Source organism: Chiloscyllium plagiosum, chromosome 1 (assembly GCF_004010195.1).
Source record: "Chiloscyllium plagiosum isolate BGI_BamShark_2017 chromosome 1, ASM401019v2, whole genome shotgun sequence".
In the NCBI taxonomy this organism is placed as follows: domain Eukaryota; kingdom Metazoa; phylum Chordata; class Chondrichthyes; order Orectolobiformes; family Hemiscylliidae; genus Chiloscyllium; species Chiloscyllium plagiosum.
Window position 1 is genome coordinate 152,011,521 of NC_057710.1, and position 13,657 is coordinate 152,025,177.

The following is a 13,657-nucleotide window of genomic DNA, read 5'->3' on the forward strand; positions in this document are numbered from 1 at the left end:
TCCCCCACTTCCTCAGAACTTGCCACTTCCCCCTTTCAGTAATGCCGAGTATCTGAAGCTGCCTCACCATGTCTAACCCTTTCAAGATCCATAAACTAAATTAACTCCCGCCCTTCTGGCAAAACAAATTGATGGTCAAGAGAAAAGGGAAACTGGAAATGCAAAGCTTCAGTCAACATTCAAGCCTCACTCCATGAAAGAAGCAGGTATTAACTCCCATGATTCAGGGATGAGGTATAGCAGTGGCAAGATGCATCATTAATTTGCATTGCTGACTTAAATGTAGATGCATGGGAACTAACGTTAAACAAATTTCACATGGTACCAAAAGGTATCTGTGAATTCGGACTGTTGATCAACAACAAGATGTGGGTGTTGTGTTTTATCTATATGTACCAGTGTTTGCCATATTTAACTTGGAAAATAAAATGTCAAATATGTGGACATATAGGGAACAGAGTGAAATCAGTGCTGAAAGAAAGGAATTAGCTATTATAAATTCTCTAAAAGTTCAAAACTATTGCCATGAAGCTACAGCCTAAACAAACAGAGATCTGGCTTGTAGTTTATAAGACAATTTACTATAAAACCAAAATTACCCTTTGTCTTTGCACAGAATTTTGGTTAAGGGCTTAGTTGCATGATGGATCCAAATGTTTTTCTCCTCACATGGGGTTAACAGTGAAACTTAGAGTCAGAGTTGTACAGCTTGGAAACAGACCCTTCAGTCCAATTGGTTAATGACACCCAGATATCCCAACCCAATCTAGTCCCACCTGCCAGCACCCAGCCCATATCCCTCCAAACCCTTCCTTTTCATATACCCACCCAAATGCCTTTTAAATGTTGTAATTTTACTAGCCTCCACTGCTTCCTCTGGCAGCTCATTCCATACACGCATCACCCTCTGCGCGGAAGTGTTTTCCCTTAGGTCCTTTCTATATTTTTTCTATCTCATCTTAAATCTATGCCCTCTAATTTTGGATTCCCCTAACTGGGGAAAAGACTTTGCCTATTTATCCTATCCATGCCCCCCATGATTTTATAAACCTCTATACGCTCACCCTTCATCCTCCGACGCTTCAGGGAAAAACAGCCCCAGCCTATTCAGCCTCTCCCTATAGCTCAAACTCTCCGAACCCAACAAAAGCCTTGTAAGTCTTTTCTGGATATTTTCAAGTTTAACAACATATTTTCTATAACACAGTAGGGAGACCAGAATTGAATGCAGTATTCCAAAAGTGGCCTAATCAACGTCCCATATAGCCACAACATGAAATCAATCCACTGACCAATAAAGGTAAAAATCACTCAATACCAGGTTATAGTCCAACAGGTTTATTTGGAATTACTAGCTTTCAGAGCACTGTTCCTTCATCAGGTAGCTGTGGAGCAGGATCATAAGACTCAGAATTTATAGCAAAAAATTACAGTGTCATACAGCTGAAATATATATTGAACAAACCCGGATTGCTTTCATAGATAATCTTTCATGTTTTAGAATGGGACTTAACAGCAATCTGGATTTGTTCAATACACTTTTTCAGCTCTATCACACTGTAATCTTTTGCTATAAATTCTGTGTTTTATGATCCTGCTTTATAACTACCTGATGAAGGAGCAGCCCTCTGAAAGCTAGTGCTTCCGAATAAACCTGTTGGACTATAACCTGGTGTTGTGTGCTTTTTAACTTTGTCCACTTCAGTCCAATACCGGCACCTCCACATCCTGACCAATAAAAGCAAGGATACAACCAACACCTTCTTCACTACCCTGTCTACTTGTGACTCCACCTTCAAGAAACTATTAACCTGCACCCGAAGGTCTCTTTGCTCAGCAACTCTCCCCAAAACCCTACCATTGAGGGTTTAAGTCCTGCCCTGGTTTGCCTTACCAAAATGCAAAACCTCACATTTATCTAAATTAAACTCCATCTGCTACTCCTCGGCCCATCAGCCCATCTGATCACGGTCCTGTTGTACTCTGAGATAACCTTCTTCATTGTCCACTACACCACCAATTTTGGTGTCATTTGGAAAGTTACTAACCAGACCTCCTATATTCACAAACAAATAACTTAAATAAAAGACAAAAACTTGGGAAGGCTGGAGAGGAGGGCTTAATTCCCAGGCTCAGACAGCTTTGTTATTTAGGTTGAGTTAAAGATCTGGATCAATAAACCTGAGTGTTGGTTCGATTAAGGATTATAAATAATGGAAGACCAAATTGTGTTTATTTTGATCAATGGGAGGATTGCAAATATTGTGCCCTCTATTTTAAAAATCAACCAACTACAGGCATTTCAGTTTAACATCAGTGGTAGAGAAATGTTTAGAAAGAATAATCAGGGGGAGAATTAATTGGCATTTAGAAAATTATGACGAGTAAGTGCAAGTTTGAACAGATCTGATAAAGGTCAATTATGTATGACTAACTTAATTTTATTTTCGATGAAATAATGGAGAGGGATTTATAGAAGTATTGCAATTAATATTGTTATATTAATATTATAAGGACTTCTAAAAGATGCTTGGTAAAACTCCATCAAATAGGTTTGTAAGTGGTAAATGAAATTAAAGATTGTGTGATAGCTGGATGTGGAATTATCTGAGGAACTGAGAGCAAAGACCAATGGTGAACTGTAAATGTAATGCCTCCAGGGGTTAGAGTCACACCTAGTCAATTTTTTTGATACATATAAATGATCTGAATTTGTACAGACAGGCAACAATTTTTAAAAAATGCTCGTCAAAAAACTCAAATGCAAAAGAAAAGGATTAATACTGACTTCAGGAGGATACAGGCAGATTGATGAAATGGATATAAGGCAGATTAAAGTTACTGTAGAGGAGTGGAGAAATGATATATTTTGGTAGGAGGAATGAAGAGGCATTATAAACTAAATGGCGCAATTTTAAAGGATGTGCAGGAACAAAGAAACTTGGGCAATATGCACACAAATCTTTGAAATGGCAGGTGCAAGTCAACAGTTCCAAATATTTTTCGATATTTGCCATTGTTAATAAATAAACCTAAAAATAAGGTTTAATAGAATTTCCTTTTTTTGCATTCTATACTTCTACTAACAAAGGCAACTATTCAAAAATATTTGTATGTTAAAGCTTTAATAAGGTTTAATAAATTCATTCGGCTTCAACTGAGTTTGCCTTCAATCCTGGAGTGCCAAGACCCAAGATATAGTGCAGGTTAGACAGGTTAGGCTGATATCTGCTGGACTTTAGAACAGTGAGAGGTGATTTGATTGAAACATATGAGATCCTGTGACGTCTTAACAGGTGGATATCGAAATCATATTTACCTTTGTGGGAGAAACTAGAACTAGAGATGACTATTTAAAATTAAAGGGTCACCCATTTAAGACAGAGGTGATAGGATAATTTTCTACAAAAATTGGATTTTTGGAAACTATTTCCCGACAAGATGCTGGAAGTAGAATTTTTAAATAGTTTTAAGGCAGAGGTAGATTGATTCATGATAACCAAGGAGCTGAGAGGTTATTTTGGGTAGACAGGAATGTGGACTAATGAGATCAACAATGGTCTCATTTAATTAGGGAGCAGGCTGAAGGTGCTGAGTGGTCTGTGCCTACTCCGATATTATATGTTACTCTGGCATGATACAGCACAGCTTAGAACATGAGTCAAGAGTGGTGCTGGAAAAGCACAGCAGGTCAGGCAGCATCCAAGGAGCAGGAAGATCAATGTTTCGGCCAAAAGCCCTTCAGAGTATGAAAAGTTTCATTTAGGAAGGCATTATTTAGTAACTTTAGGATCAGAATTCCACACTATAACATGATTGTAAATCATTAAAATATGACACCATTTGCAACAGCTTGTTTGTCCGCAAGGTGTTCCTGCATGATATCATGCACATTCATGCTGTACAAGAACTTCACTGCAGAGTGGACAGATTTGGAAGTATGTTGCTCAGGGTTGTTAACTCTGGATGTAGTGGAGGTGGGAAGTAAAGATTGGATTAGATGAAGGACTGAGCAATGAACTTGCTGGCATGGAGTTCCGGCTGTAGCTTGATGCTGGTGTTCTCCTGCTTCTGTGACACCATTGCTATCAAAGGGCATTCTTCAGCTGCTGCACTGTGTTAAGAGTTAAGCATAATACAACAGAATATCATAATCAAGGACACACCGCCTGGGCTGCGTTGTGGAAAGTTCACCAGCCTATTTGTGCAGCAGAAGCACTGTTTCTGCAAATTGTGACAAAAAGATGGCTTCTGTGGACTAATACGTCTGGTTACACTGCATTTCTGCTGGCCAGCAGATGTTTGAAGAAAGGTCAGGAGCAAAGCATGAGGAATCTAGCCTTTATTGCCAAACAACCAGATTCTGATGGGTCTTCAGGGAGAATGGCAGCTTCCAAGACAGGGGGTCACAGATCTGCTTTATATACCAGTGCAATCACAAAGCAGCTGGACATAAAGGGAATGAATACCCTTACTGGCGTAAATATTATTGCCTCATTCTCAGGCTAAATAGGTGCAGGCAATGACACTCTGTAATCGGGGAATGTGTGCAACGGAGAAGGTTTGACTTGCTTGGCTTTTGCAAACAGGAGCTTAATCTTAAAGGGATCTGAGCAATGTGTGGGCTACAGGTGAGATATGTGGCAGAAACAGACAGGAAATTCAAAGCCCTCTATCTCGATGTTGGTCACATCTTGCTTTGTCTGTTATACTTTTGAGGAATGGTCTGATGAGGTTCTCACTCAGCAGGGATGAGTAAGCATTTAAGGAGGGCTACAATCCTTATTAACAGCTCAGCTTGCTTTTATACATTCAGCTTCTACCTTACCAAATGTGTCAAACAAGCTAGACATCAAGAAGTCAGAACAGGTACCTCGTGGCTTCAACTGATTACTGAGAGTGAACAGCTTCCATGCTGCTCAAACAGTGTCATAGAGCATGATCTACAAGCACCAGCTGCAGGCACCTCTCAATCACGATATTGGCATCTGATAACTGCCAACCCTTTCAAGACTATCACAGAATCTCTCCAAAAACATCTGCAGGACACCAAGGAGGCACAGAGTTGCCTTGCAGAAAGTACCGGTAACTCATACTGAAAAACTGCTGCAGGGACACACAGGGGGACAGGCATCTAGCTCACAGATTAAACCAGGCTGCATCATACGGCTGCACATTTTCTAAGCACTCGTGCACATAGTGCCTACCTGGATGCTCACCCCATTCATACTTTGCCTTTCCTTGACTTGCCGATTAACGCAGTCACACAAAAAGACATCTTGCCTTGCTGTCTGCAGTCAAGTGATCAGTCACCGCCCCCATGCAACAGTGTGCTTCATCAGTCTCACACCTGCACCCTGTGCCAGCAGCTTATGTGCCAAACACAGAGCATGGGTAGCAGCAAATGTACAGCCACGTCTCAAAGTCTTATGAGAATTGTCATCATGTAATAGTCATCCTGACTCCTGACGAAGGGCTTTTGCCCGGAACGTCAATTTTCCTGCTCCTCGGATGCTGCCTCTGATGCTGCTTGACCTGCTGTGCTTTTCCAGCACCACTCTAATCTAGACTCTGATCTCCAGCATCTGCAGTACCCACTTGCGCCATTATGTAAGTTTGTCAGTCATCAGGTCTGTACATCTTCAGTACCAATCCTGCAGACTGGGCACAGTCAGACCCCCACTCTTGGTGCTCTTGTTCATGCCGAATGGTGGTGGATCCTTCCTCTGCAGTCTGCAGGGTGTGAGTAGGGCTAATGGGATCGGGGAAATATATATAGTCAACAGGTAATGCAGTAGGCTATGTATTGGTCCGAAAGGTTGGTGGAAAAATGAGAGCAAGTGAGGGGAACTATTGTATTCAATGGTGAGAGCAGCAGAGCGTGAGCCAGAATGGGAGATGGGTGCAAAAGCAAAACTAGTGTGAGGTAGCAGAGAGAAGCGTGGCACTTACTCCGGTGGAAGAGAGAAGGTCCATAACTTTCTTATAGCACCACTGGCTCTTTCTCCAGACATGGAGACAGTACGGACCCAGATCGCGACCTTGGATGAAGTTACCAGAGGCTGGTAGTGTGGCCTCCTCTCCCGTGCACCACCTATTTGAGCAGGACCTCCAGGTGACCGTGGTGCCATCTTCTCTTCTCCAACATCTTCCATCTCCACCATCGATCAAACATGATAACTTCGGGATGTCAGTGCTTGCCTGGGTGCACAGCGGTCTTTTAAAGACTGTGGGGGCCAGAGATGCTGGTCTTTCGAAGAATAGCTAGTGAGTGGCGAGTTGTTCGGGGAATGGTGCGTGGTAAGATGGGGATAGAATCAGACCTGAGGGATATTATATGGGTGGGGTGAGTAGTTAGTAAGGAGCATTTGACAAAATATAGTAGGAAATCCTGCTGGCCCTCATAGGGTGAATCTCTCCAAAAAAACTCAAATCAACTTGCAGTTAGTCAAAAAGATTCACTCCACAGTTTCAGTCACCTGGTTAATGCTGGCAGGAGTTTCAGACTAACTGTTGTATATTTCTTTATCTTCCCTATTGCTTATCAACCTCCTGCCCTCTCATCAGCATCACTGAACAGTACAATGTCAATTTCACATGTCGGTTACGAACACATGGCTTCCCCTCACCATTCCCTATCTCAATTCCTCCTCAGTTTTTGATTTGTCATGCTGACTGTCTGACACTTAAGATCAGATTAGCTGAAACTTCCTCTCATAAAGACTCATTCTGCTACAAACCTTTCTCTTTTATGACAACAAATTGTGTTTGTTCAGCACATTTCACGGTGGCACAGTGGTTAGCACTGCTGCCTCACAGTGCCAGAGACCCGGGTTCAATTCCTGCCTCAGGCGACTGACTATGTGGAGTTTGCACGTTCTCCCTGTGTCTGCGTGGGTTTCCTCCGGGTGCTCCGGTTTCCTCCCACAGTCCAAAGATGTGCAGGTCAGGTGAATTGCCATGCTAAATTGCCCGTAGTGTTAGGTAAAGGGGTAGATGTAGGGGTCTGGATGGGTTGCGCTTTGGCGGGGCAGTGTGGACTTGTTGGGCCGAAGGGCCTGTTTCCACACTGTAAGTAATCTAATCTAATCTAAAAAAAAACATTCCAAGAAACTTCACAGGAGCATTATAAATGAAATCCGATCCTGAGCTACACTGGGTAATTTTAAAGCTGGCAGTCAGAGCCCTAGCGAAAAGAGGTAAATTCTAAGGAGTGGTTTAAGGAGGCAAATGAGAGAGAAGTGGTGAGGTTTAATGAATGAATTCCAGAGCTAGAGGCTTGGGAAATTAAAAGCATAGCCATTAATGGTGGAGGGATTAAAACTGGAATGGTCAAAAGGCTGGAATTAGAAGTTAGATCTCACAGGATCATGGGGTGGAGAAGATTACTGATATAAGGAAGAACAAGAATTTTGGTACTGAGCTGATTCCTGGTAAAATTTAACCCTTTTTTTTTGAAAGATTGTCTTTTGAAATCACCTTAGCTCCAAAAGCCTTCTGATATACTCTGTCCAAAGTTCTACAAATATTATGGTTGATATGTGGTTGAAATCCTGAATCATGCAGAAATTATAGAAAGACAATCACCACACTATATATACAGTTGACTACAAACAGCATGATTCATAGCTGTGAGTTTTCCAAGAACTCTATTCAGAGACAAAAGGTTTTACCAAGTAGGTGTAATTTGTTTACCGTCTTTGATATGATAGGAATTTCCGTCTTCTATCGATTTTGTGTTGAATCTTTCTCTTGCGCAGATATTTTTGCCTTGTCTTCATTTCCATGTTTTGTGGTCGGCTATAAATCCACATGAGTGCATTTTTGTGCAGTTCATTTTGCCTAAAGGGGAAGGTACCCAAATTGATTTAATGAATGGCACTCACTCAGCAGCCAAGGAAAATACAACTCAGAAATACATCTAAATATAGTTATAATGGTGGAAGTAAAAACATGGATTGCATTTACAGTTGAATAAAAATGCTTGGTTAACACTTTATATTATAATAGGTAAGATGTGCTAATAAAGGCATCTTGTCCCATGATAAGTCTCCTCCCATCTGTCTTTATCTAACCCCCCTAACTTATCCTTCTTTTTCTTATGTCTCTCTTATGCTTACCCAGCTTCTCTCTTTATGCACTGCTGCCAATTGCTGCGACTACTCCAGTGGACACAGTTTAAAAATAAAGGGTAGGCCACTTAGAGCAGAGTGGAGGAGAAACTTCTTCACCCAGAGAGTGGTGGGTGTGTGGAATGCTCTGCCCCAGAAGGCTGTGGAGGCCCAGTCTCTGGATACTTCCAAGAAAGAGTCGGATAGAGCTCTTAAGGATAGTGGAATCAAGGGTTATGGGGATAAGGCAGGAACAGGATACTGATTGAGGATGATCTGCCATGATCATAATGAATGGTGGTACTGGCTCGAAGGGCCGAATGGCCTACTCCTGCACCTATTGTCTATTGCCAACTATTCCTGTGGTCACAGTTCCCTATTGTAAACACGTTTTATTTAAAGGACTTTGTCCTGAATTTCTTATTGAATACTATGTTACACGCTTCAACCCAGGTTTTTGCCATGACCAAGAGGCAGAACTGTCCAAAATTTGGAAGCCCTGCCCCTGAATATTCCAGCTCTCATGTTCATGAAGTTAGCGCTTGTTTCACACATGCATGCTTTCACAAGGCTGCTAGTTGTTTAAATTAACAGGACTTTGGAGTGTGAAACCTGAAGTGTGCAAATTCCTTTCCAAACAGCCATCTCTGGATGGTCAAAGGACCTTGGAAGGAGGCAAGGAACTATGGGCTCTTCAGTATCACAAATGGCAGCTCTTAGGATAAGTGTAATCCTCCAAAATCAGAGCATTGATGGGCACATATAATTTGAGCATTGATGGAGTGGAAACCTTTTCTTTAATGAACTCTCCAGGTTGGAGATAGAACAAACTGAAAGTAACATAGGTGCAGTCTAATGCACCCTTTATCTCAGAGAAACCAGTGATGGTGGACAATCGCATTGTCTGGATTATTTGGTTCTGCTCGTTATGGGGGAAGGGTGTGAACAGCTACATCTGAAGAAAGTGGAATCATCAAATCTGGATGCATTTTTGAGTCGGAGGTGGGGAGATATCACACAGATCTGCCATTTGCATCTTATAAAAAGCAGCTTTAAGGACATCCTTAATCTGCACTTGCCCTGTCTTTAGATCTTCTCCTGCTGTTTGTGTCCCTCTAGAAGCTGTGCAGCTGCTACTGGAGGTTCCTCTTCTTGCAGGGCTTGCTAACTATGTTGAACTCCAAGATGAAATCCTTAAGGGTTGAAATGGTGGGAGAGTTGAACCGAGAGCAGACATGATCATATGGTGAGGCTGTTGGTTGGCTGATGCATGGATGAAAGGTGGAGGACGATAATCTCCAGGGAGCAGGTAGGAATGTTGTAGTGAAGATAAAAAAGTGGAGACAACCAAACGGCAGTCTACTGCCTCCAGGTAACTCTCCTGACATTCATGTCAGAAATTGGGCTTGTCGAGTTGCTCACGGAAGGACAGACGAATTAGAGGTCACATATACATGAGGTGACTTGGGCTAATAATGAGATGCAAATGCTTGGAAAGAAGATACGTATAACTTACTAGCAAGCTTCTGAAATTGCCATTTGAGTATCCTCAAGGGGAAATCCGGAATTTGTTCTCCAGACTCACGATTCCATTGTTCTTGTTCTCACTCTGTTTTCCCAACTTTCTCACCACTGCCCACTTTGCTCAATGGAGTAGAAAATTCCACTGCACATGTTGTGCACTAGACTAGGCTTTCCTGGCCAACAGAATTCATCCTATCTGACATTGTTCTCCCTTAGCCCATCTCAGTCTCCAGTATTAACTCCCTCATGTTTTCTCAATAAGTCACTCCAACTCAGGTCTGTACATATCCTTTACTTAATCACTGAAAGAGGGCAGCATGCTGGCTCAGTGATTAACGCTGTTGTCTTACAGCACTGGGCAAACAGCAACATGACTGGTATTACAAGGAAAGTGTAATAATGGTATGTGCATAGGAAATATTAAAATTATAATTTTAAATGGGCTGTACAAGCCATATAGCAGTGTTGTATGACACAGATGACTTGTAATGATGGGTGCTGGATTCCAATGTTACAAGTATGGTTCAGCCAACATGTTTACTTTTACCTTCCATTTAATGAGCTCAATCTCTTGCACAGAATGTTTGCTAGTTATCCCACCTATTCAGTAGACCTATTGATTTAAACAATTGAGATGTCAGTGGGAAATGGAAGTGTTTCAGGAAATACTTCTCCCAAAAAGTCCAGTTGAAATAATATATGTTAAAAATTTAACATATATATTTGCACGTTGCATCCAATATAAAATAACAATGTAGAAAACAATAATATCTGCATACCTTTAACTTCATAGAACATCCCTAAGGACTTACAGAAGCAAATATCAAGGAAAATTTATATTCAAGGCACTTAAGGTCTGTCTGAGAGGGTGAAGGAAATGGCAGAGAGGTTTAGGCTGAAACTTCCAAAAGTTAAGATGTAAATATTGGGTGCAAACTGAAATATATCTTATTTCCCTTCCCAGAGCAATATCTCATATTGAGCAGCACAAAAACTCAGTCTATCTAATTGTGGAAGTATACCTTTCTCTTTGCAAATGTCTCTCCCATAGGTTCAAGTATTTTTCACTCTGAATTGATAGAAACTTCAAGAGATCATTCCGATTGATATATCCTGAGAATAAGTCATGGATATTCACGGCTGCATTAACCCTCTTCTGAAGTTCAAAGGCTTTTGTTATTTCATCCTATAATGTAAATGTGACACAAAGAAATTGATGCAACAGTTAGAAAATAAAGTAAAGGACCATTGTATCCTATGAAAGACATATAGCAATTGCTCTGAAGGAGTAACTAAACCATATATCAATCTGAACATGAATTTCCTCATTTAAAAATGCTCCGCCATCAAACATTGAAGACTATGATTAGAATTTATTGTTAGGAATGACCAATTGAACACTGTTGGACGATGTCCAGGAATACCTGGCGAAGTGATAATAAAGGCTACTTAGGATTTTCTTGGAGAAAGTAAGGATTGCAGATGATGGAGATCAGAGTCGAGAGTGTGTTGCTGGAAAAGCACAGCAGGTCAGGCGGCTTCTGAGAATCATCGTTTTGGGCATAATTCCTGATGAAGGGTTTATGCCCGAACCATTGATTCTCCTTCTCTTCGGATGCTGCCTGACCTGCTGTGCTTTTCCAGCATCACACTCTCGACACTACTTAGGATTTTCCTCTGGCTAAACAAAAGACAAAATTCTGCAATAATTTAATGAGTGCCTTTTCATTAAATTGTAATGAGAAAGAAGTCCTTCAGCCCATTGAGTCTGCACTAAGATGGAATACTCTAAATATACACTAGTTACCAAAGCCTTGAGTGTTGACAGTTCAGATGCTCATTGAAGTACTCTCTAAAGATTTCTTTCACATTTCCCTTATATTTATTAAAGGTCTGTCCCAAATTTTAATGCTGTAGTTGTTCTTCTGTCAAATTTCTTGAAAAAAGGAAAACAAATTGAACATACAAAATAATGCCACAGTGCTGTTGACGACTGGAAAGCTGTGCTGTCAACTGCATCAGGTTTAGCAGCAGTGAATTATCAGTATTAACTGGCTGATGATGCACATCAGTGTTTAATATGTTAAGGTGAGATGGGAATTTAATCACCAGTCAAGTATTTTTCTTAAAGACTGAATACTTGTCAACAGAAATACTTGGTAATGGAATAAGAGACATTAACCCTTGTGTTGGCTTCATATCAATTTGAAATTCAAAAATCTAACAGTTCTGAAGAGATTGTCTTTTTATATGATTGTAATCTGTTTCTGGAATTTAACTGTTTCACTGGAGTTTAATATTATAGCCATACAATTTAAACAAAAGCAACTATGAAGAAAGCTGAATGCCATTATTAAAAATGACTTGTATAGAATATGTTTCAAAAATCAGTGTGTATTTAATGTAACTATTTAATCAGTTAGTGATAAATTAGATATGTTGATAGAAAATGAAATGCATTTCAAGGATTCCTTTTAATTTTTTGGTGATGATTTAATGAATGGTATGTTATAAATGTAAAACAATGAATTGCAGATGCGGAAGGTACAAAACAAACAAAAACTACAATTGCTGGAAAAACTCAGTAGGTTTTGCAGCATCTGTGAAGATAAACCAGTTAACATTTGGAGTCCAGTGACCCTTCATCTGATCTGAGTTCCAGCATCTCTTCCAAAATAATCTATACTGTAAGGTAATTTCATCTTTCTTTGCTAACGTGGAGTATGCCTAACGATGGGAAGGCACAAAATATTTGTGGTAAAGCTATATTCCCTTAACATACTTCTAAGCATTGTGGTTCAGCTAATTTCAACCAATAAGAATCTGATCATTTTCCCACCAGCTTGGTCCTATATGAGGTCACGGTCCGGTAGAATGGATGACAATAATTTTGCAATGCAAATCAAAGTTTAAACTATCCCTGATAAATGCTGATTTGTAATTGTAAGATTGTTCTTATAATCCTAGCTGATGTTATCACCGGACAAGTTACATCCCAGATTGCAATCTGGCTTGACAGGTCTATTGGCTTTAATGCTATCATCTTTCACTGAAATATATGTGTACAATGGTGCAGATTTGGTAAATATGTAAGTTTATTATGCAAAACAAATTAGGATAAAATAGAACAAAAAGAATTAGAATCAGACTATTTATATGCAGTATAAATGTAATCATGTCCAAATATAATAAAATTCACTTCTATTAATCACAAAAAAACATTCATTGGCAATACATGGGGGGGATTTCTTTTGTCTTTCTTAGCTACAGGGGTTAAGTTAATTGTAACCACAATTCCCCATCCTGAGAAACTGATAGCCACTTCCTGGGGCCTTCATCCAACTGAGTCTAGACATTCTCTGCTTTAAGTAACTCCTTCAGGATTGTAAGCAAGAACTCTTACCTTTGGAAGGCTGGTCAAAAAGGTACAAGCCCATAGGATCAAAGGAGGTTAATAAACTGGATCCAGAATTGGTTTGCAAAGAGGAGGCAAAGGGTGATGGTGGAAGATTGTTTTTGTGATTGGAGGCTTGTGACCAGTGGTGCACCACAGAAATCAGTGCTGAGACCCTTGCTGATAATGTACATTTATGACTTGGATGTGGATGTTAAAGATATAATTAAAAATGGCATGAAAATTGCTCATGTAGTTAATGAAGAGGATGGTCTCAAGCTACAGTCCGATACTGATTGACTGATAAATTAGGCAGAGCAATGGCAGATGGAATTTAATCCTGGTAAGTGTGAGGTGTGCATTTTGGGTGGTCTAATAAAGGAAGGATAATTACAATGAATGCTCGGTCCCCTAGAGAGTACTGAGGAACAAAGAGACCTTGGAGTACAAGTCCATAAATCCCTGAAGGTATCAGTACAGGTAGACAGCATATGGGATGCTTGCCTCCCGGAGCATAGAATATCAAAGCAAGGAAGTCTTGTTAAAACTCTACAAAACGTTGGTTAGGTCACAGATGGAATACCGTGGGCAGTTCTGGTTGCTATACTATTGGAAAGACATGATTGCA

General features: G+C 40.3%; 1 protein-coding gene across 1 annotated transcript in view; it reads right to left on the bottom strand.

Annotated features, from left to right (window-relative positions):
- Positions 1-13,657, bottom strand: part of LOC122554457 (IQ domain-containing protein M-like) — a 161,922-nt gene that overhangs the window by 143,973 nt on the left and 4,292 nt on the right. Inside the window, exons 2-3 of the mRNA XM_043699525.1 lie at positions 10,658-10,821; positions 7,696-7,842 (exon numbers count right to left, since the gene is read on the bottom strand). Coding sequence (XP_043555460.1) covers positions 7,696-7,842; positions 10,658-10,821 — 311 coding nt within the window. The remainder of the gene's footprint in view (positions 1-7,695; positions 7,843-10,657; positions 10,822-13,657) is intronic.